General features: G+C 40.4%; 2 protein-coding genes across 2 annotated transcripts; one reads left to right on the top strand and one right to left on the bottom strand.

Annotated features, from left to right (window-relative positions):
* Positions 1-3,034: 3,034 nt before the first annotated feature.
* LOC123948775 (olfactory receptor 52K1-like) lies at positions 3,035-3,991 on the bottom strand. Its single transcript, XM_046015928.1, has one exon. The coding sequence runs from the start codon at positions 3,989-3,991 to the stop codon at positions 3,035-3,037; it is 957 nt and encodes a 318-aa protein (XP_045871884.1).
* A 15,287-nt stretch (positions 3,992-19,278) lies between these two features.
* LOC123948024 (putative olfactory receptor 52P1) lies at positions 19,279-20,226 on the top strand. Its single transcript, XM_046014424.1, has one exon. It carries the CDS (start codon positions 19,279-19,281, stop codon positions 20,224-20,226), a length of 948 nt encoding a protein of 315 aa, XP_045870380.1.
* The last annotated feature ends 6,598 nt before the right edge of the window (positions 20,227-26,824 follow it).

The raw sequence follows: 26,824 nt of genomic DNA on the forward strand, positions 1-26,824 counted from the left end.
CACTGAAAAAATAAAATTTTTAAAAAGAGCCAAAATAGAGGCAATAAAGGAATTGGGAAGAGCGAGCAGGGAGCTGATACCGAGGCTAGCTGTAGGAGGAAATTGAGAGTGCCCTTATCCTTTCTCACTCTCCACACCTGTTACCTCTTTCTTGTTTCCCTTAGTCCAGCTCTGCTCACAGTGCTTTGTCTGAAGTAGAATTCTTGGCCAGTCCATTAGCTTCATGCAACTTTAGTGGAAGGAGTTTGAGAAGGAGGGAGCTGGGAAGGGAGCCACTGGCTTTATCTTTGCAAGCCTCTGATCTCCTCTGAAAAGGTTGTAGAAGCACAAACTGCTGCACTTGAGAAGGGTTGTCAGGGGCTCATGAAAGGCTCCCCCTCTTCTCTAGGGATTAACACAAGGGGACCCAGGCCTCCCATCCCTGGAGTTTCCTGCAGCCCATGCCCCTTTCTCTTTTGTGGTACAAACCATACCTCCCAGGGGTCATGCTTAACTCTCCAGACACCAAGCCCTTCAGGTAGATCCTTGTGCCTTGGTCTTTAATTTGCTTCTGCTTACCTCTACCCACTCCTTGCAGTGTCTTCTAATAAAGAGAGACTCATTAAAACATAAACTTCACCCAATTCCTGTCTGACTGTGACCTGCAAGGGGAGGATCTCCACCTTAACCAAGCAAAATTATCTGATCTTATTTTACATATATTTTACATATTGACTGAAGCTAAGCAGATTTCTAGCTTGTAACTTTGGAATGACACTTCCCTGATCTCAGATCTGTTTCCTTTTTCTAAAATGGAAATAATTCCATTGTTCCTAAATCACAGGAAGAATAGATCACTAACTATATAATCAAGAAGCCATTATGATGTTGATGATGATGTGATTACTTATTAATAATTCAGATATTTATAAATAAGAGTGATAGTCTACCAACAGCTGACTTTCATGCTATTTTTCAAAGAAGGAAACTAGTTAATACCAGGGTCTGCCATGGACTTTGCCCACTACAGTTTTCCATAACTTTAATTTTTATTTATTTATTTATTTATTTATTTGACAGAGGGAGAGAGATAGATCACAAGTAGGCAGTGCAGCAGGCACAGAGAGAGGGGGGAAGCAGGCTCCCTGCTAAGCAGAGAGCCCGATGTGGGGCTCGATCCCAGGACCCTGGGATCATGACCTGAGCTGTAGGCAGAGGCTTTTTTTTTTTTATTCTTTTATTTGTTTATTTACAGCATAACAGTGTTCATTGTTTCGGCATCACACCCAGTGCTCCATGCAGTATGTGCCCTCCCTATTACCCACCACCTGGTTCCTCAACCTCCCACACCCCCCCCCGCCGCCCCTTCAAAACCCTCTGGTTGTTCCAGAGTCCATAGTCTCTCATGGTTCATCTCCCCTTCCAGTTTCCCTCAACTCCCTCTCCTCTCCATCTCCCCATGTCCTCCATGTTATTTGTTATTGTAGGCAGAGGCTTTAACCCACTGAGCCACCCAGGTGCCCCATCCATAACTTTAATTTTAAAGATGCTTTAAATTGTCTTTATTTTGTCTTATTGTGATCAGAGGATAGCTCTCATATTAAGTGTTCTTAACAAATTTTTAGTGTATAATACATTATTGACTATAGGTACAGTTTTTGTACAGAGTCATGGTTTTTTTGTTTGTTTACAAATTTGAGAAGGAGTAAACCAACAAATTTTGTTTATTTACAAATTTACAAAATTGAGAAGGAGTTATTTAAATATTTGGTAGAATTAACCAATGCAACCCTCTGTTTCTGGGTTTTTCTTTAATGGGAGGTTTTCATTACTGATTTAATCTTCACACAAGTTATGCTTAGGGTTTCTATTTCTGCATAATTTCGTTTTGGTAGGTTATGTTTTAAAAGCAATCTCAGAGCTCTATGCCCCAGCTATACATATTCCCTTTTGACAGAAGTATACTGGATCCTACTTTATCTTTCCTAACTTTGGCCTTGGTGTAATGTGGACTCAGCACTCTCCCATGATAGATAATCACCTAGGATATTGAGACAAAGTGAGATTTCCACATGACACCTTCACTTTTTTAAGATTTTTTAAGATTTATTTATTTATTTTAGGGAGCATGCCTGAGCAAGGAGTGGGATGCAGAGGGAGACAGAGAGGATAGGAGAAAAATCTCAAGCAGACTTTTCTCTCTTTGGACATAGACATAAGTACAGCATGCCCATCTTAAATATGTGTGTGTGTGTGTGTGTGTGTGTGTGTGTATTCCCAGTACCCAGCATAGATTTGGTACTCAATGTTTTGTGACTGAATTATCAAGTAAATGAAGAATTCACATTCTTGGTGAAAACATAAGCTACATATATTTGCAAAGAAAGTGTTATATGATTTATAACAAAATGTCAGAGGACATGTTTTACTCAAAATGTTTAATGAAAGGGATTGGCCATTAGAATACAGAGCTCAAAAGAAGTCAAAGACTACATAAGCTGATTCAATTAAAGAAATAAATTTTAACAAGCAAAACTGACTTAGAACCTGTAGTGCTGGAAGATCATGAGCTCCCCCAAACTGGTTGTGTTTAGCCAGAAACTGGACATCAGGTTTCAGATTATTACAGTTACTCTTGCCTCAGATGAAATTTTGGTCCTTCCCAGGTACTAATCCCAGTGACTCTGGAGAGAAACTCAGGTTCTCAAAATCTTAGTAAACGAAATTGAAAGCATCTTTGTGTCTTTAGATGACATTACCAAAGATAGAGTGAGTCAAGCCTTTGTCATGCCTCTTGATAGAGTGGACTCTTTGGGAAGAAAGCAAAGTCAGCAGTTTGAATCCAAAGGCTACCAAAGGACATTGCACCATGAATCCTGATCAGACTGATGACTGAGTTTCAGGGCATCAATTAATTTTTTTTTCATTATACCAGGACATCATTTAGTTTTCCTCCTTGTTCATGGAAACTCTGGCATCCTTCTATTTCCTCTCATACCCCTGCTCCGATTCCAGCATTCAGTCTGTCCCACTCTTTCTCCACCTGCTTCTCACTCTACACGTAGACATTCTTTCTTGGGAATAGTCCTAAGACTCGCTCACGAATCTGCTTGGTCTTGACACCATAGATAATGGGATTGATCATGGGTGGAAAGAGCAGATAGAAATTAGCAAAGAGTATGTGGACATGAGGAGCAGCCCGGCGAGCCACACGGTGCATGACTGAGGAGATGACCACAGGTGTGTAAAAGGCTAAAATTGCACCTATGTGAGAGACACAAGTCCCAAAGGCCTTGTAGCGGGCCTCCTGAGAGGCAAGCTGTAGGACTGCCCGAAGGATGAAGATATAAGACAAGATAACAAACAGCAGATCCAACACCACTATAAACATGGCCACAGCAATGCCATAGATATTGTTGAAGCGAGTATCCCCACAGGCCAGCCTTACCACGGCCATGTGCTCACAGTAGCAGTGGGCAATCATGGGGCCTCGGCAGTAGTGGAAGCGTTTGAGCAGAAAAGGGAGTGGAGTCATTAGTGTCACAGCCCGAGCCACAGCAGCCATACCAATCTTGGTGATAAGGGGCCCAGTCAGCACCGTAGTGTAGTGCAGGGGCTTACAGATAGCCACGTAACGGTCAAAGGCCATGGCCAGCAGGACTGCTGACTCCATGATAGAGAAGGAATGGAGAAAGAACATCTGGACCAGACAGCCATAGAAGCTGATCTCCCGATCTCTGAACCAAAAAACAGCTAACATTTTGGGAAGTGTTGTAGAAGAGAGGACCAGATCAATGCTTGCCAACATGGCCAGAAAGAGGTACATGGGCTCATGGAGGGCTGCATCTGCCTGAATAATGAAGAGGAGGGTACAGTTGCCTAGCAGGGCTAAAGTATAGGCTGAGCAGAAGGGAATGGAAATCCAGTTATGTAAGTGCTCCAGGCCTGGGATTCCCATTAACACAAAGACTGCCGGATGGGTTGAGGTGATATTGGAGATTGACGTGGACATTGGAAATTTTCTTCCTATCGTCTACTTCCACAGGGCTCTTCCAGAAGGTATCCAGTATCAGCAGAATTATAGCATTCAATTTCAAACTCTGACGATTCACATGGAAGGATTAGCTCTTGATCTCATTTCTAGTCCTTCAATTAGAAAATAATCCTAATATACATTATGAGAAATACATGATCTCTGCCCTCAACGTGCTTAAAAATCATTGGGTAAGGGGCACCTGGGTGGCTCAGTGGGTTAAATTTTCTGCCTTCAGCTCAGGTCATGTCCCTGGGGTCCTGGGATCAAGCCCCACATTTGTCTTTCTGTTCAGCATCCCCCCCCACCCCTGCCTGCCTCTCTGCTTACTTGTGATCTCTGTCAAATAAATAAATTAATTAATTTTTTAAATCATTGGGTAATCAACATTCAATACCAATTGAGCAAATATCACAAGACACTCTTCATTAAGGAACTGAGTGGAAAAAGAGCTTTCTGTGGTCTTTGTGCGGCCCAGAACCACTTTGTAAAAGATATAGATCCCTGCTATGTTCAAATCTTACCCAAGACATTCACTGTCTTCCTGTTGGCTCCAAACTCAGGCTGCATCTCTAATTATGAAAGGAGTGTCTCTGTCCTTCAGATGTCTATCTTGGCTGTATGAAAAATAATTAAGGCTAGCACCTTCTCATATTTCACATTCCTCCACATTCTATAAATTTTTTCTCTAGCAAGGGTTCCATGGGTCTTTATTTAATGCTCAGCAATCTCACAAACTAAAGGCGTATTTGCAGCCAACTTGAGAACATGAAAAGACCTAACATTGTTTTCCTTCACCTAACTTTAACTTCCATTTCTACATGCTTCTACCTTCACCCACTTTTCTTTCTAACGTCCAGGACATTCAAAGGAAGAGATGTTCCACTCCCACCTTTTTGGAAGACTGAACTTTACACCATTCTTTTTCATTCTGGGATCCTTTATCTTTCTATTCCTTTTTATCCCTTTTATCATTCTGTTTGAAAAAGCTTAAACATTTGTTTCCTAGAAATTTGATCTGTGCTTTCTTCACTTTTTTCTCAGTTTATATTTTAAAGGTTTATTCTGAGAATGGAGATATTGTGAAACAATTAGCACAATGGATAAATGGGTAAAGAAAATGTGATACACACCAGAATATTATTCAGCCATAAAGAAGGAAATCTTACCATTTGTAGCAGCATAGATGGAATTTGAGAACATTATTCTAACTGAAATAAGTCAGATAAAAAATATTGTACAATCTCGGGGTGCCTGGGTGGCTCAGTGTGTTAAAGCCTCTGCCTTTGGCTCAGGTCATGGTCTCATGGTCCTGGGATCGAGCCCCACATTGGGCTCTCTGCTCAGCGGGGAGCCTGCTATCCCCCACCCCCTACATGCTTCTCTACCTGCTTGTTATCTCTGTCAAATAAATAAATAATATCTTAAAAAAATAAATCTTTTAAAAAATACTGTACAATCTCACTTTTGTGTATAATCTTTAAAAAATGAATAGGTAGAAAAAAGGAACCATTATGCAGTGTTGGTGGGAATGCAAATTGGTGCAGTCACTCTGGAAAGCATTATAGGAATTCATTAAAATTTAGAAATAGACCCTATGATCCTATAGTCATAGTACTGGGTATTTACCTAAAGAATACAAAAACACTTCAATACAAAATACAAAATTCAATACAATGCAAAAATAATTCAAAGGGATACATGCACCTCTGTTTATTGCAACATTATTTATAATATCTAAATTAGGGAAGCTATTATTTAGCCATAAAAAATGAAATCTTGCCATTTACAAAAACATGGATGGATCTAGGGAGTATAATGTTATGTGAAATAAGCCAGTCAGAGAAAGAAAAACACCATATGATTTCATTCATATGTGGAATTTAAGAAACAAAACAAATGAACAAAGGGGGGAAAAAAGACAAACCAAAGACTCTAAACTATAGTGAGCAAAGGGTTGCCAGAGAAGATGTAGGTGGGGGATGGGTGAAATAGGTGGGAGTATCTTGATGAGCACTGAGTGATATATGGAATTGTTGAATCACTATGTTGTACACCTGAAACTAATAGAACACATGTTATTTACATTGAAATTAAGATTTTTTAAAAAATGAACTTAGGAACAAAACAGATTTATGGCTACTAGGGATGGGAGAAAGAGGTGAAGGTAGACAAATGGTACAAACTTCCAGGTATAAGGTCTGGGGATATTCTGTACAGCCTGATGACTGTAGTTAATACTATAACATATATTTGAAAGTTGCAAAGAAAGTAGATCTTAAAAGTTCTCACCAGGGGTGCCTGGGTGGCTCAGTGGGTTAAAGCCTCTGCCTTTGGCTCAGGTCATGATCCCAGGGTCCTGGGATGGAGCCCCACATCAGGCTCCCTGCCAGAGAGCCTGATTCCTTCTCTCCTCTCTGCCTCTCTGCCTACTTATGATCTATGTCAAATAAATAAATAAAATATTTTAAAAGTTCTCACCATCAGAAAAATATTGTAGCTATGCGAGGTGACGAATGCTAACTCAACTTATTGTAGCAACCATTTTATAATATATATATCAAATCATTGTTGAACACCTCAAACTAATATAATTCTACGTAAATTATATCTTAAAGCTGGAAAAATTCATTTTAAAAATTAAAACCATTAGCACAAATCTAGAATACAAAAATGTGCTTAGTAAATATAGGCATTTTTTTGAATTGCGGAAACTAAAAGTTAAATTACTGACAACCACATATTTAGAAAATGTCAAATATTAAACCTGAACTTTGAGAACTCTTGTTTCCTGCCTTCAAATCCAATGTCTTAAGTTGCTATATTCTTCCTCCACCTTGTTGTTCCACAGACAGTTCAAATTCAGCATGTCCACGTTAAAGAAATAAAACTCTAACTCCTCACTACGGTATAGGGAAAAGTTTTAGAATTCTAAAGCCTTAGGCATGAGGAATGATTGTGTCATCAGTCTACCAGCAGAAACTAACATTAATCTCTGATATTTTTAAAGTTTTAGCTTCTGGACCTATAACTGAAGGTAATAACCATACTTCCCACGACATACTTCCCACAGCCATCTCTCCAAGTTTTATGGTGAGGAAAGACAAAAACATGTGAGAATAGACCTCACAAACTGTGACCCATTGTGCACATGTTATTTGTCCCTACTGTCTGCCCCCCTTTCTACAATGTTTATTTTGATTAATATCAGCACCATCATGTATTTTTTGGCTTTGTCTCTTCCATCTAATCACCCCTTAACTTGATTCCCCTTCACAGCACAATTTTATAAAAACTTGACTATATTTGATCTCTACTTCCTCATCTCTCATTTAATTTCCAATCCTTTCCAAGCCACCTCCCATCTCCACTCCTTCCCTTATATTTTTCCCCTCACTCTCTCCTTCTCCTTTTCTGTCTTCTTTTATTCCCTCTTTTATTTTCATATTACCTTACTAGGTGCTCACTTTTGTTCCACTTGGTTTTTAGTTTTTGTTTTGTTTTGGTTTTTTTACCATCTATATTCAGGGGATTGTCAAATGCATAGCTTCTACTCTGAGTTCCAGACGCGTGTATCCTACTGTCTATTGGACCTCTCCACTTAGATGTTCCACACTCATATCAAACAATACAGCCAAAACGGAAATCTTTTTATCTCCCCACAAACTATTTCCTCCCCTTGCATTGTCCATCTCACACATATTCTGGCCATCTATCCCGTAGCAAGGTCAGAAACCCAGGGATAATCCTTGATTTAATCCTTTCCCCCTTCCTTAGTATCCAGTTCATTAGCAAATCCTATCAATCTAAAAAAATGTAATTTACTCCCTACTCTTTTCCTTATCCCTTGACAGCATTCTCATTTAATTAACCATCTTTCGTCTAGACCACAAAAGCCTTATAACTGGTCTCTGTAGTCTGAATCTTGGGCGCTTCACACTCCATTCTCTATACTATAACCAAATAATCCATTTAAACAGGCAAATTATACTGGGCCAGGGCTAGTCTCAAGACCTTCATGGAATTACCATTGCACAGAGGATGAAATCCACACTCCTCACTCTGGTTTACAAGTCTCTGCATGGTCTGGCCCCTGTTCACTATTCAGCTTTATCCCCTCTCACCTCTCCCTTCATTATGCTCCAGTCATAGACTCCTATCAGATGCAGCTCCTGGAGCTCTTTCTAAGTCAGTGATGCCTCTTGATCCTGCCCCTAAATTGTCTCTCATGCTGCTTTTCTCCTCTCAATGACTTTTGTCTTCCCAGATTCATATCACTGGCCTGTGTCACTATAATGACTACCCCTTTACATAAGTTAAAAATGACACAAAGAAATTCCATGCTCATGTATTAGAAGAATGAATATTATTAAAATGTCAATACTATCTGAAGCACAAAGCAATCTACAGATTCAATGCAATCAAGGTATCACAATCCTAGATTTCAAGATATTCTTCAAAGCTGTAGTAACCAAAACAATATGGTACTGGCACAAAAATAGACACATGGATCTGTAGAACCAAATAGTTCTCCCCTGGCAAGGGAGACAAAAGCAAAATTAAACCATTGGGACCACACCAAAATGAAAAGCTTTTGCACAGTGAAGGAAACTATCAACAGAAAAAGACAAGCTACTGAATGGGAGAATATATTCAACACCAAAAAAAGCAATCTGATTAAAACATGGACAGAGGACCTGAATAGATATTTTTCCAAAGACATACAGATGATCAACAGACACATGATTGGTAATGTTGAACATCTTTTCACCAGAGAAATGTGAATAAAAACCAGGATGATTTGAATCTCCGTGATGGCTAATGAATCTTGGAACACTGAAAAAATAAAATTATAAAAAAGAAAACCCCAGGATGAGCTACCCCTTTATACCTGTCATAGTGGCTAAAATTAAGAAGAAACACACAAATATTGGTGAGAATGTGGAAAAAAAGGAAACTTTGTGCACTGTTGCTTAGAATGCAAGTTGGTGCAGCCACTCTGGAAAACCGTGGAAGTTCCTCAAAAAATTAGAATTACCATAAAACCCAGTAATTCCACTACTGGATATTCACCAGAAGAAAATGAAAACACTAATTCAAAGAGATATGCAGCCCTAGTTTATTGCAGGATTATTTACAGTAGCCAAGACATGCAAGCAACCCAAATGTCCATCCATAGATGAATAGATAAGATGTGATATGTACACATACACCACACAATATATGGAATATTTCTCAGCCATAAATAATGACATCTTGCCATTTGCAATAACATGAATGGACCTAGAAAGTATAATGCTAAGTGAAGTAAGTCTGAAAGACACATATCATGTGATTTCACTCATATGTGGAATTTAAGAAACAAAACAAGCAAAAAGTCTTAAAGGCAGAGAACAGACTGGTGGTTGCCAGAAGGTAGTGGGTGGTGAGATGGGAAGAATAAAGAGGATTAGGAGTACAATTATGAATGATGAGTAATGTATACAATTATTGAATCATTCTGCTGTAGACCTGAAACTAAAATAACACCATATTAATCATATTTGAATAAAAAACCTCCTCTTCAGTCTTCTACCCCTACTCAATCTACCACTACAATGTGACAGACCACATGTTCTATCCCTACTGAAAACTGCTTATAAGAACTTACTGCTACAAGGAAAATTAAAAACTACTCAACATGCTTATTAATTTGTTCCTGCCTAAGTTACTAACCTCACTTCTTCACCATTCCCCAAAACATTCATCCTGGTTTCAGCCACATTGGATTATCTGTCACTTCCTGAAAAGCATGCTTATAGCTCATACTATTTATCTGGAATGCTTTCCTCTGCCCCTTTCCATACCTGGCCACGATCCTGCCACCTTCTTAGTAAAGTCTTCTCAGACTCCTCCGGGCAGATTTTTCTAAGTGTTGTCAATGAGGACTCATTAATACCCTGAATTAAATAACATAAGGAGAGTATGATCCTTGTTGCCAGTGCAAATGTCTGTCCATTTGAATGAGTGCTGCTAATACAAGGGCTGTGACTTATTTCTATATTTACAGACTCTACTGAACATTATTGAGGATCAATAAGTGCTATTTAAATAAATGTATGAATGACTCTCTGGAGAAAGTTTCTCCTCTCCTGCTGGTGTATTATATACTACCATCTAATTCAAATTGAAGTTTACTGAGTACCACCCAGTTTTGAGCACATCCACAGATAGAAATTCTGTGAAATCCTCACCAATTTTAGTTACGTAGATCAGATTTCAAACACGTAACCCCTCTTCCCTGAGTGCCCCTGTCTCTTACTTTCTGTATGCTCCTGTTGCCCATATCTAGCCCTCAGGTTTATTTGCCCATATACCTCATTCTCACAGCTTGCCTATTCTGTTTAAATGCCTTAATAATTCATCAAGCTTCCTTCTTTCCAAATTTAAATGAAATCTAGCTCTGATTCCATTCACAATCCAACCCTGCCTATCCAGTCTCCTCCGACCCCAGCACTCTTAACCTGCTTGGTATGAGAGTTTTATCCAGCCCTTACATGTCATTGTACTATGCCTCCTGTTTGCATAGTCAAGACATCAGCAAATGACAAAAGGAAATCTGGGTCACTTGTTTCTTTGTCTCCCCCAAAAGTGCATGTGGCTCTGTACCTGAAATATTCAGTCAGTATTATAAACTGGCTATCCCTTTAACTTGAGAGGACTTTAGAAAGATGTAATTGGGAAACTAAGTCCCCAAATGGTCATGGAGGAAGTAAGTAGCAGAGCTAAGACTAGATTCTACAACTTCTGACCCTCATGCCAGAATTCTGTTTATAGGACCATGCTGCAATGATACAGCTAGTTGTTGCTAATGCCTTTAATAAGCAAGTATAACTGACCTGGTCCTTCCATCTCCCTATTTCAGATTTTTCCTTTTTGTCCCAGGACTATCACACCAGCTCTGACTGTGGTGAGGCCAGAATGTGAAGTAGGAGGAAAGCAAGTGGCACTAATAAGGGATTGACTAACCTGGTATGGGTTATTTAGTTAAGGCTTTCTTAAAGTGGTCCCTAATGCACCATACAGAAGAAGCACAGCCCTGGGAAGCAGAAAAGGATTTCTTCAAATGGCAACATGGGAGCATCTGAAATCTGTAGAAGATAAAGCCTTCAGGAGGATAGAAAGCAGGTCCTCTGTTCAACAGAAAGACATAAAGGATGAGAATGCTAGAAGACAAGAGAATCAGGAGGTGAGATAATGCCTGAAACAAGGATAAATTGTTTGGGTATGAGAGGTACTGAGGAAGGGACTCTGCCCATGCACTCCAAAGCTCACTTCCCCATACATACTAACCTAGTCTGTTCCCCTCAAACGTTAAACACACTTCTCCTAGCCTTTGGGTATTCCTTCTAGTCATTACTATTTTCAGTCTGATTTCTGCCATTATCCTGGTTATTCTAATTCTCTCTGTCAGCCGAGCTCACACGGCTGCTTTCCTTGACTTATGTCCTCCAGGTACCCTGTTCCAGCCCTCTAGGAGCTGACTGACCTAGCCCCTCCCTTGTCTGCTTGCTCCTCACCCCATTCACACTACCCCCCTGACTATGATTTGTGTACACCTGGTCTTCCCTACCACCAATAACCTGGCGTGCTCTCACCCCCCAGCTGGAGGCTCAGTTCATTTTCTGCTGGCTTTAGGAAAACCTGATACAGTTTTCCTTAGTGAGAGAAGGCTGGGAAAGAGAGAGTTGGAAAGGAGAGGCCTGGCTATATCCTCATAATCACCTACTCTTTTCCCAAAAGAAACAGCAGGCCCAATCCCTGAGGAACATCCTGAAAGGGACCCAAGATGGGCCTGGAGTCTTCCCTGGAGGTCACTCTAGAGACTTCTGTCCCAGTGATCTTCAGGAGTTCCTGCTTCTGTCTTCCTACAGATCCTACTCTCTCACCACTCTGTGGCATTCAGTGCCTCCCTTAAGGCACAGTGTAGTCTGGCTTCACAATCACTGGGCCTCTTTCCACCCTCATCTTCCTGCCCTGAAGTGCCTACTGAAAAATAGAGCCACCTCAGAATATGCAAATGGATGCCTGCTGTGTGTACTTGGATTGTGACTTAGAAACCTGGGGTTCAGTTTTAACGAGATCGTTATCTGGTTTTTGGTTTTGGGTTTTTATTTTTTGTTTTTTGGGTTTGGGGTTTTGATGCTTTGTTTCATTTTGTGGATGGAATTATGAGTTGAGGTTATGAGTGGGAGATTAGGTTTAAAGCCCAATTTGTGACCTTGATGAGGCACTTAACTTCTGTTTCTTGGATTGTTTCCTTATCCAACGTATGGGGACAATTATCCTAGTCCTGCCTACCTCTCACAATTTGGGATCCAGTGAAATCACTGAGCTATACTCATCCATGTTTTTATTACTCAGTTAACTATCAACCATTAATAACAATACCAAAGGGAATGCTTTCCTCCTATGACTGGTCTCAGCATCTGCTATTCTGCCATAGTCCTGAGAGGGGAATTTGGTTTTCACAGGGGTTTCTCTGTCATTTAACCTGAACTAATTCTCCATGAGACAGCCCAACAGCTCCTACTGAGACTATATACTTCTGGCTTCCCATCTCATCTGACAGAAACATCCAGATTCTATATTACATGTTCTAAGTCTTGTTCTTCAGGAACAAGCACTGAATTGTCTTCACCTAGAGTCTTCAGAACACGTTGGTCTTAGGCAAGCCTTCTACACAGAGCTTGTGTTGAAGTCTGAGTTAAACTCCAGAGACAGAGACGGGTGGTGATCCTGATTTGAGGTTCACAAGCTCATTTGGGAGCAGTCAGAGAGGAAGTACCCAGGTTGAATTAGGGAAAGATCATGGTAGTTTTGTGTTTAATATTTTATGAGGAACTGCCTACCATCCCATTTTCCAAACCAACCATACAATTTTGCATTCCCATCAACAAGGTACAGGATTCCTATTTCAACACCTCATTAACATTTAGTATTGTCTGTTTTTTTATAATAGCCATCCTAATGGATATGAAGTAGTACCTCATGGTGTTTTTATTTGCTTTCGCCTAATGATTAGTGAGGTTGAGCATCTTTTCTTGAGCTAATTGGCCATTTGTATATCTTCTTTGGAGAAATAGCTATTCAAGTCCTGTGCCCTTCAGATCACTACATTTGTATCTTTAGGGTAAATACCCAGTAGTGCGATTGCTGGGTCATAGGATAGCTCTATTTTCAATTCCAGAGTGGCTGCACCAGCTTGCATTCCCACCAAGAATGTAGGAGGGTTTGCCTTTCTCCACATCCTTGCCAATGCCTGTTGTTTCTTGTGTGGTTAATTTGAGCCATTCTGACAGGTGTGAGGTGATATCTTTGTAGTTTTGATTTGCATTTGCAAGAATCTTTTCTAGTCTTTGTATCTCTAAGACAATGTCAGAAAAAAATTGTGTCATCCCTAGGTTTGTTGACTTATTGTCTGAAGTCAATCTTCATGTCTGCCTGCCCTACATTTAATTAGAATCCCATGTGTTCATTCAATAGTGTTCTCTCTATACCCTACATCATTACTATCTTCTTTTGAGTACTATCAAAGACTAATTCACCCTGGTATCTGCCTTCACAAAACCCACTGTGTAGGAATATGACTGAAAGATAATAATGTAATGATCATAACAACAATAGTCAGTGAAGATTTTTCATGTCACATGAACTGTATTAAACGTCTTATATGTACTATCTCATGATAACCCTACCCATTTTTACAGATGGGGAACAAGAGGCTAAGAGCTGTTATTTGACTAAGGTTACACCAATAAAATTTAAAGTGACAGTATCACACACAATAGCATTTGATAAAGTGTTGTGAGGATAAAAGGAAAGAAAGGATACTCACTACAGCTCAGATTATCTTTGATTTGCATTTTCCTGATTAGTGATGATGAGCATATTTCCATGTGTCTGGCCATCTATATTTCTTCTTTAGAAAAATACCTACTCAGTTTCTTTGCCCGTTTTTTAATTGGATTTTTTTGGTGTTGTATAATTTCTTCATATATTTTGGAAATTAACCCCCTTTTTTAAATTTTATTATGTTAGTCACCATACAGTACATCATTAGTTTTTGATGTAGTGTTCCATGATTCATTATTTGTATATTATTGGATATGTCATTTGCAAATATCTTCTCCTATTTAGTAGGTTGCTTTTTGTTTTTATAATGATTTCTTTCACTGTGCAAAAGTTCATTTTGAGGTAGCCTCAATATTTTATTTTTGCTTTTGTTTCCGTTGTCTTAAGAGACTTATCTCTTTTGACATTGACACTCAATGTCAAAGAAATTACTGCCTGTGTTCTCTTCTAGGATTTTTACCATTTCAAGTCTCAGATTTAGGTCTTTAAACCATTTTGAGTTTGTTTGTGTGTCTGGTGTTAGAAAGCAATCCAGTTTCATTCCTTTGCATGTTGCTGTCCAATTTTTCCAGCACCATTTATTGAAGAGACTGTCTTTTCCCCATTGTACATTCTTGTCTCCTTTGTAGATTAATTGGTCATGTAGGAAAGAGTTCATTTCTGGGTTCTCTGTTCTAGTGGGTTGGGGTAAGAGTACGGGCAAAATGGATGAAGGGGAATGGGAGATTCAGGCTTAAATAAGTCACAGGAATAAAGCAGAGCATAGGGAATATAGTCAATGATATTGTAATAGTGCTGTGTGGTGACAGATGGTAGCTACACTTGTGTTGAGCATAGCATAATGTATAGAGATGTTGAAATAATATGTTGTACACCTGAAATTAATGTAACATTGTGTGTCCACTATAGTCAAATAAAATTTTTAAATGTTAACTTTGAACTGGGCTTCACTGGTTGCCAGAAAATGCCTATTATCCTTTGTGTGCCATGTTTTACACCTGCTGTCTTCTCTCCTTCATGTGCACCTTCCTCCAAGCCTACTTTCTACTTCTGAATATTTGACTAAGTTTTATAGCACTAACTGCTTTTCTGCTGAATGAGCCTGTGTCTTTTATATCTATAGGTCTCATTAAATTATAACTAATTTTTATATCTGCCCATCCCAAACCAGACTATGAACAAAAAGGTGTGATCCTTCAACTCTATGCCCTCACATCTAGCATAATTCTTTCCATATAGTAGATGCTCAGTCAATGATCATTGTGTTAGATAATGAAATAATTTTTTACCAAGTGCTGGGCCCAGACCAAGCAAAATAATTACCTTGCATATGTCATCGCATTTAATATTCATTGCCTCCCCATTTTGCAGTGAAAACTGACAGAGAAGCTAAGTAGTTTAACCAAAAGAAACATTGAGAAGTAAATATCTAGGACACATGGAAGGGACCAGGAGAAAAAGCGAAATTTATAAAACTGTGTTCCTATGCCAGAAAGCCTTTAGTATTATTTGTGTGCAGGTGCCTGTCCACCCCTTTCCTATCTACTCCGAGCTTTCAGGATAAATATGAATTACCCTGTTTTCCCCCCTCCCTTAGCTAAATATCCTAGCTTCAATTTTCCGCCTCTTTCTGAATCCCAAAGGTCTTTTTAAATGTCTTCATCCCTAGGGAATTTTTACTCTCAGTTAGGGCCTTAATAGGATAAATATTCCAGCCTTTTTGCTCCCCACACACTAATCCCTACAGGACCTGAGACTTCACTACCACTCCCTGCCCCAGACTTGGTAAGTCTGTCTGTGTATTCAACCCCATAATATGCACACTAATAGCCGGCCAACGACCTGGCTGCACTAAGATCATTTTCTCACTGAGGTGGTCTTTGCTTCAGATAAAAGGGACTTACAAATATATCACACTTCTTGATCACTGCTATGCACCATGTAGTGCTCTTCAGATGACTATCCCCCATCAGCGCTCCTCACAGTAACCTCTGAAGTAGGAATCAACCTCTCCACGTCACAGATGAGGAAGCAGTTTGACAAAGTTTGGGTGAATTGACTGCGACCACACAGTTGGTGAGTTAGGAGAGCTGAGATTTGCATTGAGCAATGGATGTTATATGCAAACAGTGAGTCATGAAACACTACATCAAAAACTGATGATGTACTGTGTGGTGACTAACAAAACATAATTTAAAAAGGAGAGTGAGATTTGAAGTGGGCTACTTTTACTCTCCCACTAATAAAAATCGCATCCTTGGCAAGTAGCCTTCCAGATACTCATAAGCACTTCCAGCAATGAACAACTTGTTCCTTTCCTCAGGAGGCAGCTTTGTTGCTGTACTTGAGCTCCTGTTCTAATATATTTTAGGTAAAGCCTTTTTTAATACAAAATTCTAAGGCAATTCAGAACAATGGGAGGGACAGAAAGTAAAATAATTCTGGGTGAGTTATATGGAAGGGGCTGAGAGTCTCTCCTTGCCATCTCTGGAGATAGATAAATCAGAAGAAAATTACAGAATAGTGCAATTGCAGGGTCATGGGGAAGCTCTATTTTTTTTTTCATTTTATTTATTTTTTTCAGCGTAACAGTATTCATTGTTTTTGCACAACACCCAGTGCTCCATGCAAAACGTGCCCTCCCTATTACCCACCACCTGTTCCCCCAACCTCCCACCCCTGACCCTTCAAAACCCTCAGGTTGTTTTTCAGAGTCCATAGTCTCTTATGGTTCGCCTCCCCTCCCCAATGTCCATAGCCCCCTCCCCCCTCCCAGTCCCACCTCCCCCCAGCAAACCCCAGTTTGTTTTGTGAGATTAAGAGTCATTTATGGTTTGTCTCCCTCCCAATCCCATCTTGTTTCATTTATTCTTCTCCTATCCCCCTAACCCCCCATGTTGCTTCTCCATGTCCTCATATCAGGGAGATCATATGATAGTTGTCTTTCTCCGATTGACTTATTTCTTGAGGAATCTCCACACTGTTCTCCAAAGTGGCTGCACCAACCTTCATTCCCACCAACAGTATAGCAGAAGAGCATTCATTCACAGGTAGAGAGAAAAAGTTGTAAGGGTCTCTAGCCACTCATCTCCAACATGGAGAAGGTTTGGGAGCGATGCCACTCACCTCCCAGCCCACAGCCTGGGATCATTGAACCAGAAGTGGCAAAAGCTCCTTTGAATGCTGGCAGTGGTAATCCATCTCCTGCCTTGTGTCACTTCCCAGTGCCCTACAATCTTATCCTGGACATTTTTTATGTGATCTAACTCAAATATTATTGAAGACAGGAAGTGATGACCCCCAAGACTTTCACCTTGATCTCTCTTAGAATCCGGGCACACTGTGTTCAACATATGCTTTTCCAACTTCATTTTCTCTATCTGTGCAAATGGATCTGAGGCAAGAGGAGCGTGCAGTCATTGCGCTATGTAACTTCAAAGATAGAGTGAACATTCTTTGAGAGGCAACTCGGGCTGAGGGAACTGATTCAATTATTGCAAGGCTGAGTGGAATAAGGAAAAAGGGGAAAAGCAAGGCTGTCCCATTTATGTCTGGATTATTCAGCTCTCAATTTTCTCCACACGAAAGAAAGGGCCTTGAAGTATAGACACTCCAAAATAGTGTCTTAACTAAATGTATGTACCTGTGTCTTCTGAGTACAGCCTTGTTCATGCATTTTATTCACTAACATATATAGACACACAGTTACATGCTGAACTAAGCACATAATGTGCTCATTCATAGGACAGAACAGGTTTACATATACCATTTTACAAGGACCGCCCACCCAGATTGTTCTCTGTCCCTGACCCTTCATCCACCACCAAAACTGAAATACCCTCTGGATATATTTGATCCCAAGCTGAATGATAGAAATTCAGGGAGGGGAAATAGCACAGAAGAAAAAATAGGAAACACATGGAAGAAGGGATGATGAGACATCAAGGGACAAGATGATTGTCTCAGTATCACAGTGAAAGCCGCAATTGGCACTGGGATGGCATACTGGTCCAGGGTTCCTTCACCCAGACCACATTAGAAGAGCTTACTTTCTCTTCTTGCCTCCTTTTTCTGGGTATGGATAGCTCATATAAGGGATTGTAAAGAGTATTGCAGCTTAATGTTGGGGATATAAATGGGCTATCTCCAGAGGTTTCAGTTAGTTCCACTCTGTCCCTGCTAGCAACCAGAACACAGTCAAATCCCATTATATATTCTCAATGTGAGAAAGATACTCTTTCTCTCTCCTATGTCTATTCTTAGTTCTTGTTCTCAACTTGCCTTTTCATACTCCTGTCCCTCTACTGTCCCCTTCCTGACTTTATTATTTATCAAATTCCTTCTCAAATTCTCAGTTACTGGCTGGCTAGTGGATAAGAGAGTAATGAGGAGGTACACATAGGTAAGGGAAGATCAGGGGACATAGAAAATGTGGACAATAGGCAAAGATACGCAGTGGACATAGTTAACATTTGCTTACAGTTAATAGTTGTGTCCCCAGTGATTAAAAGTCACTTATACCATCTTTATGTACCTTCGATTTTTATGAGACTATGTTTTCATCCCTCAATAACTTTATCAGATGACATATTATGGCCAAATTAGCCTGACCTCTGCTACTGACCAATTCTTCTGATCTCACTGTTTCTACCAGTATCCATACAGACACCTACAACAAGCACAGGATCCTAGTACTAACATGAACCAGGCAATGTTATGGTTTTAGCAGGCTGTAAGAGACTCAGGTCCTCACCATATGGTGGTTGTTCTGGGTCAGAAGCAAGGTTCTGAGCCTCATCCATGAGTAACCATGGGCTCAGTGCCCTGGAAAACCCATCGAATATCCCCCACTTTCCTTTCTATTACTTCTCGTCCTGATCTTCCCATCTTGAAAAGTAACTATGAGTCTTCCATCCAATCTGCCTGGCCTTTCATTATTACGTCACCCTTTTATTGTCACACAGACAGATGGATCAGAAAGAAATGAGCATTTAGACAGAATAGGATTCACAGGGAGACGGAAGACTGGTAAGATGCTCCAGTCACTTACCTTCACCATGGAGTAAGTTCTATAGCCATGCCACTCGCCCTGCAGCCCCAGCCTAGACATCATTGAATCAGATACGAGTGGAAAGGACTCCTTTGATCCCTGGTAATGATAACTTCACCTTGTGTCTTGCATCACTTCCCAATGCTCTACAACCTTCTTATCCTGGATATTTCTCATGAGATCTAACTCAAATATTTTCTGCTGCCCACTTCATTTCAGCCACAGAATAAGAATGAATCCCAGTGGCTTCATCTCTCAGGGCTTCCTGGGGCTCAGAGCTGGGTAGTAAAGCCTTCTCTACCTACCCTAACTGGACCTGAACATGCAGTTCACAAACCACAGCCATCAGAACCCAAACTCTTTTCTGCTCATGGGAATTCCTGGCCTGGAGGCATCCCACTTTTGGATTGCATTTCCCTTCTGCTCCATGTACGCCCTGGCAGTGCTTGGCAACATGGCAGTGCTACTGGTGGTGCGATCAGAGCCTGCCCTGCACCAGCCCATGTACCTGTTCCTAAGTATGTTGTCCATCATTGACCTGGTACTCTGCACTTCTACTGTGCCCAAGCTCCTTGCGCTTTTTTGGACAAATGCTACTGAGATCAACTTTGGGGCCTGTGCTACCCAGATGTTCTTTATCCATGGCTTTTCAGCTGTCGAATCAGGTATCCTGCTAGCAATGGCCTTTGACCGCTACTTGGCCATCTGCCAGCCACTGCACTATGGGTCATTGTTGCCCCCAGAGGCTGTGGGCAAGCTGGCAGCTGCTGCCATATTTCGTGGCTTGGGGCTCATGACCCCACTCACCTGCTTACTGGCAAGACTGAGCTACTGTAGCCGAGTGGTGGCCCATTCCTACTGTGAGCACATGGCTGTGGTGAAGCTGGCTTGTGGGGGCACATGGCCAAACAACATCTATGGCATCACTGCTGCCACGCTGGTGGTGGGCACAGACTCCATTTGCATTGCTGTCTCCTATACACTCATTATCCGGTCTGTGTTAGGCCTTTCCTCCAAAGAGGCAAGGGCTAAGACATTTGGCACTTGTGGCTCCCACCTTGGTGTCATCCTTCTCTTCTATACACCAGGACTCTTTTCATTCTACACACAGCGCTTTGGCCAGCATGTACCCGGGCACATCCACATCCTCCTGGCTGACCTCTACCTTGTTGTACCACCCATGCTCAACCCCATCATCTACGGCATGAAGACCAAACAGATCCGGGATGGAGCCCTCCGACTGATGAAGCGGGGCATTGTTCACTCTTAAGTCTTCATCCCCACCCTGCAACTGTTTTCTTCCTTTAGGCCTTGAACAACTCTTGGAGGAGGCCACTGAGAGGATGTAACCACCAGTTAACCTGTGAGTTGACTGGGGGCAGTTAGGCAATCCTTATCCACTCTTCTGTCTCTGGAACATACATTCTTCCCACCATTCCCACAGTGAGAGTTGTTCCAGGTAAATAGCCTTGAGAGAGTAAAGTATCGTGGGGCCCATCTGGACAGTATATCTGACTGAACCCAGTTAAGGCCTCTATATAAACTTTTAAGATTTGGCAGATGGGGGAAAAAAAAGATTGCACAATAGGTACTTATCTTGTGGCCACCAAGATCAATCTCATAAGGAAGTCCCTTGCTTATTTGTCGCAGCCAGCGTGGCAAATCGACCAGGAACGGGAAGGTAAGAGGATGGTGAAAAAAAAAAGTCTTGAGAGACAAAGAGATGGAGGCAGGAGGAGCACTGAGGAGGATGTCCAACAGAGCCAACTTTATTCAGGGCAGTGAGGCATTATATAGCCAAAGTAACTATTTTCAACTGGTTACAAAAGAATTTGCTACATGCACAAAAAACCTTGGGACTTCCCCATTATCTACTTCTCAAGGTCTAATTGCAGACCCTCTGGTTTCCTGTGAGAACTAGTGAGAAATGAACAAGGTGCACCTGCAGGCAATGGCTGATGTTAGTACAATTGTCCCGTATTGATACAAGAAGTAACAGCAAACCTGAGAATGATCTATGAGCTGTGCTGGAACAGCAAGGACCTAAGCAACAAAATTGCTTTCATCTAACTAGTAAACATGTGGGAAGTCACGTTGGCGAGTGCACAACACATAGCACAGACCCTTTCTCAGTGCTACTCAACTTTTCCATCCTAAGTCTTTTGTTAGGCTATTCAGACTTTAAAGGAGACACAAGTCAGGGCCTGGTTTGGTCCTCGTCTCAAGCCTTATCGCGGCCTCCCACACTTATTAAACCTGCCACCTACCCATCTTGAGTGGTCTGCCTCTTTCCTTTGTCTCTTCTTGCTCTTCGTGTATGGGAGCCAGTTTGTGAACCAACAGCAATGGTCAAGAGACCAGTAGTTTACAGCATGGTGGAGAGAGAAAAACACATACCCAGTGGTATCTTACTTCGATATCCTTACTTCACGCATAAGTCTGCATGAAGAATCATCAGATATTTCCCACTTGTGATGTAGATATGGTTACAAAACCTAGAGATCCCCTGTCTATTGGGAAACATGGTCACCAAGCTGATGATGACCTCCCAGGGAATTCTACACTGCTCTTCTAATGGTTCCTACCTTCTAGGAGACCTTGATAAAATGAGAAAGATAGGACTGATGATCTGAAAAGGAAAAATAATCCTCATCCATAGTCAGTGTGCCTACCCTGGTATGGATACAGGAATACCTCCCTCAGTAAACTCCAAGTTTGACAGGAGAAACACATACACAGAGAGGAGAAACAGAGATATGGAGACAGAACACTCAGCAATGGACCATAGGGACAACTGTGTCCATGGTACAGAGAAATAAGCAGCAAGGTGTAATGCTAATCTAGGAAGGTGAATATTTTCATCTCTTCAATGAGTATTTAGTATGTTAAAAATCTAGGGGTACGGACTTGATCAGCTCAAAAACCCTTGTGGAGACTGTTCACTGTTAAAGGAGAACTACATGTAGGGAGACAACAGTGAAACAAATTAATTAATTAACCAAATTGTTTAGGATAAGCACAGGGGCCATGGGTACTGAGTAAGGACACCTAAATTGCTCAGAGAAAAGAGATCCTAGTACCCACCTCTTTCATTCCATGTCCGTACAGATAGGAAAGCCTGCTTTCTCAGAAGCCTTCAACAATGCCTGGGAACAAAGTCTCAGGCTAGATGATATCAAGTCCATTCTCTGGGAGTGGCCATGTGGAGCTGCCACCAAGCCTCAAACATCCAGGAAAAAGACCAGACCCCTTCATTGGAGAGAAAATCAAGAGAACAGTCCAGTTTGACCTCCAGAGCAGGTTTTAGAATTGAGAGTGATGGCTATGATTAGAAGGCCCATTAGGATCCAGAGTTCAGAGTCTTTGGTTTTGACATCCCTGCTCAGAATCCACATGCAGATTGGTAGGGAGTTAATAGGTATTTGGTTCCCAGGCAAAGCATTCTAATAAGTTAGGGAAGAGCTTGCACAGAAGGCCACTCACAGGCTCAGGAAGACCTAGGTCTTCAGAACTTCCTCCAGTTATAGCAATGGATTAGCTAACACTCTGCAGTGCCCCACAAGAATATGCATCATCATCTGATAGTCTCATAACCATCTGATGAGGGCACATAATTAACCACACTTTATAGAGCCAGAAGCAGAAGATTAAGAAGGTAATAACTTGCCCAAGAAATCAGTACATATCAGAGCCAGAATATAGATCTTTTTAATTCTAAATTCTGTGTTATTTACCCCTTACCCAGTAAGTTCCTATAAATCTAGACCCTGAAACCAAAAATCTAATAATATTTAATCTAGGAATGAGGCGATAATTATTTCCTAATATTACTGACCCTTCTGAGAATATGCAACATGCCAAACATTCATCTAAGGTTTGGAAATACAATGATGATTCAGGAAGATAAATATCCAGTGACAACTTAAATAGGCAACCTCAGCAAAATCTTCCCACCCATGTACTCTCAATGACTCCTGTGTTATGATAATAATTCTTCCTTCACTCTAGGGCTCAAAATTAGTAGCTTTAATTTGCCCACAAACAGCCCAGGTTGCCAGGCAACTAGAGACTTCAGACTGGCCAATAAATTCTAGTCTCCAGGATATTTAATTCAAATTATGGGGGAAATCAAGAAAACAAGCTATACACTACTTGGGACTATTGATTACAGTTGATTTATTTTTCTAAAAATATTTTAAATGAGGTATAATTTACCTAAAATAAAATGCCATATATAAATTTACCATATATAAAATATATATGTTAAATATATAGATGATATCTGACAAATGTGTGCATCAGAATAACCACCACCTTAATCAAGATACAGAATATTTTTATAATCCCAGAAAGTTCCCTTGTGCTCTTTCCAGGTAAAACCCTTAGGGGTCTCCCTCTGAGAAAACCACTATTTGATTTTGATTACCTTGGATCAAACGTAACTGTTCTAGAAGTTCATATAAGTGGAATAATGTAATATATATATGTCCAACTTCCTTGGCTCAACATGTTTTATAGATTCATTAATATTTTGTGCATAAGCTGTGAATTCCTTTTTATTTGCTAATATTTTAATATTTCATTGCATGAATACACCGAGTTTATTTGGGGACACTTGAGTTGCTTCCATTTTTTTTTTTTACTATTATAAAAAAACTGCTATGACTATTTCTTACACTAAAAGTAGAATTTCTGGGTTATAAGGTAAACATATGTTTAATAGAACCTGCCAAATTGTTTTCCAAAGTAATTTCATACTCTGGCCAGGGCTGTAAGACACTTCTCAGTTGTTCTACATCCTGATCAACTCTTGAAACTACCATTCTTTTTTTATTTTAACCATTCCAATATGTGTAAAATGGTAATTTGTGGGTTTCATTTGCATTTTTCTGATGACTAACATTGAGCAATTTTTTATACACTTAATGTATATTCTATAAAATGTCAATGCCATTTGTCCATTTTTTTAAATTTATTTTTATTTGTTTATTTACAGCGTAACAGTGTTCATTGTTTTGGCATCACACCCAGTGCTCCATGCAGTACGTGCCCTCCCTATTACCCACCACCTGGTTCCTCAACCTCCCACCCCACCCTACCCCCCGCCGCCCCTTGATAACCCTCTGGTTGTTTTTCAGAGTCCATAGTATCTCATGGTTCATCTCCCCTTCCAGTTTCCCTCAACTCCCTCTCCTCTCCATCTCCCCATGTCCTCCATGTTATTTGTTATGCTCCACAAATAAGTGAGACCATATGATACTTGACTCTCTCTGCTTGATGTATTTCGCTCAGCATAATTTCTTCCAGTCCCGTCCATGTTGCTACAAAAGTTGGGTATTCATCCTTTCTGATGGAGGCATAATACTCCATTGTGTATATGGACCACATCTTCCTTATCCGTTCATCCGTTGAAGGGCATCTTGGTTCTTTCCACAGTTTGGCGACCGTGGCCATTGCTGCAATAAACATTGGGGTACAGATGGCCCTTCTTTTCACTACATCTGTATCTTTGGGGTAAATACCCAGCAGTGCAATTGCAGGGTCATAGGGAAGCTCTATTCTTAATTTCTTCAGGAGTCTCCACACTGTTCTCCAAAGTGGCTGCACTAACTTGCATTCCCACCAACAGTGTAAGAGGGTTCCCCTTTCTCCACATCCTCTCCAACACACGTTGTTTCCTGTCTTGCTAATTTTGGCCATTCTAACTGGTGTTAGGTGGTATCTCAATGTTGTTTTAATTTGAATCTCCCTGATGGCTAGTGAAGATGAACATTTTTTCATGTGTCTGATAGCCATTTGTATGTCTTCGTTGGAGAAGTGTCTGTTCATATCTTCTGCCCATTTTTTGATATGATTATCTGTTTTGTGTGTGTTGAGTTTGAGAAGTTCTTTATAGATCCTGGATATCAACCTTTTGTCTGTACTGTCATTTGCAAATATCTTCTCCCATTCCGTGGGTTGCCTTTTTGTTTTGTTGACTGTTTCCTTTGCTGTGCAGAAGCTTTTGATCTTGATGAAGTCCCAAAAGTTCATTTTTGCTTTTGTTTCCTTGGCCTTTGGAGACATATCTTGAAAGAAGTTGCTGTGGCTGATATCGAAGAGGTTACTGCCTATGTTCTCCTCTAGGATTCTGATAGATTCCTGTCTCACGTTGAGGTCTTTTATTCATTTCGAGTTTATCTTTGTGTATGGTGTAAGAGAATGGTCGAGTTTCATTCTTCTACATATCGCTGTCCAGTTTTCCCAGCACCATTTACTGAAGAGACTGTCTTTTTTCCATTGTATATTTTTTCCTGTTTTGTCAAAGATTATTTGACCATAGAGTTGAGGGTCCATATCTGGGCTCTCCACTCTGTTCCACTGGTCTATGTGTCTGTTTTTATGCCAGTACCACGCTGTCTTGGTGATCACAGCTTTGTAGTAAAGCTTGAAATCGGGTAACGTGATGCCGCCAGTTTTGTTCTTGTTTTTCAACATTTCCTTAGCAATTCAGGGTCTCTTCTGACTCCATACAAATTTTAGGATTATTTGCTCCAGCTCTTTGAAAAATATCGGTGGAATTTTGATCGGAATGGCATTAAAAGTATAGATTGCTCTAGGCAGTATAGACATTTTAACAATGTTTATTCTTCCAATCCAAGAGCATGGAACAGTCTTCCATCTTTTTGTGTCTTCTTCAATTTCTTTCATGAGTGTTCTGTAGTTCCTCGAGTACAGGTCCTTTACTTCTTTGGTTAGGTTTATGCCCAGGTATCTTATGGTTCTTGGTGCTATAGTAAATGGAATCGATTCTCTAATTTCCCTTTCTGTATTTTCATTGTTAGTGTATAAGAAAGCCACTGATTTCTGTACATTGACTTTGTATCCTGCCACATTACTGAATTGCTGTATGAGTTCTAGTAGTTTGGGAGTGGAGTCTTTGGGGTTTTCCCTATAAAGAATCATGTCATCTGTGAAGAGAGAGAGTTTGACTTCTTCCTTGCCAATTTGGATACCTTTTATTTCTCTTTGTTGTCTAATTGCCGTTGCTAGAACTTCTAATACTATGTTGAACAAGAGTGGTGAGAGTGGGCATCCTTGTCGTGTTCCTGATCTCAACAGGAAGGCTGCGAGCTTTTTCCCATTGAGGATGATATTTGCTGTGGGTCTTTCATAGATAGATTTTATGAAGTTCAGGAATGTTCCTCTATCCCTATACTTTGAAGCATTTTCATCAGGAACGGATGCTGGATTTTGTCAAATGCTTTTTCTGCATCAATTGAGAGGACCATGTGGTTCTTCTCTCTTCTCTTATTGATGTGTTCTATCACACTGATTGATTTGCGAATGTTGAACCAACCTTGCAACCCAGGGATGAATCCCACCTGGTCATGGTGGATAATCTTTTGAAATGTGCTGCTGGATCCTGTTTGCTAGGATCTTGTTGAGAATCTTTGCATCCATATTCATCAGTGATATTGGTCTGAAATTCTCCTTTTTGGTAGGGTCTTTGCCTGGTTTGGGGATCAGGGTAATGCTGGCTTCATAAAAAGAGTCTGGAAGTTTTCCTTCTGCTTCAATTGTCCATTTGTCCATTTTTATTGAACTTTTTGCTTATTGATTTGTACTAGCCATTTATATATTTTGAATACAAGTCATTTGTTATATGAAAATAGTGAAAATATTGGCCAATCTTGTGGCTTGCCTTTTGATTTTCTTATAGATCTCCTGATAAAAAGAAATTTTGAGTTGCATATAAAGTAACTAATGAATCGTTGAATACTACAACAAAAACTTATGTACTATATGTTGGCTAACTGAACATAACCAAAGAAATTTTTAGTTACAAATTCAAAATTAGCAATCTTATTCATGGTTAGTGCTTTGTT

The sequence above is a fragment of the Meles meles genome, chromosome 8, assembly GCF_922984935.1.
Source record: "Meles meles chromosome 8, mMelMel3.1 paternal haplotype, whole genome shotgun sequence".
NCBI lineage: Eukaryota > Metazoa > Chordata > Mammalia > Carnivora > Mustelidae > Meles > Meles meles.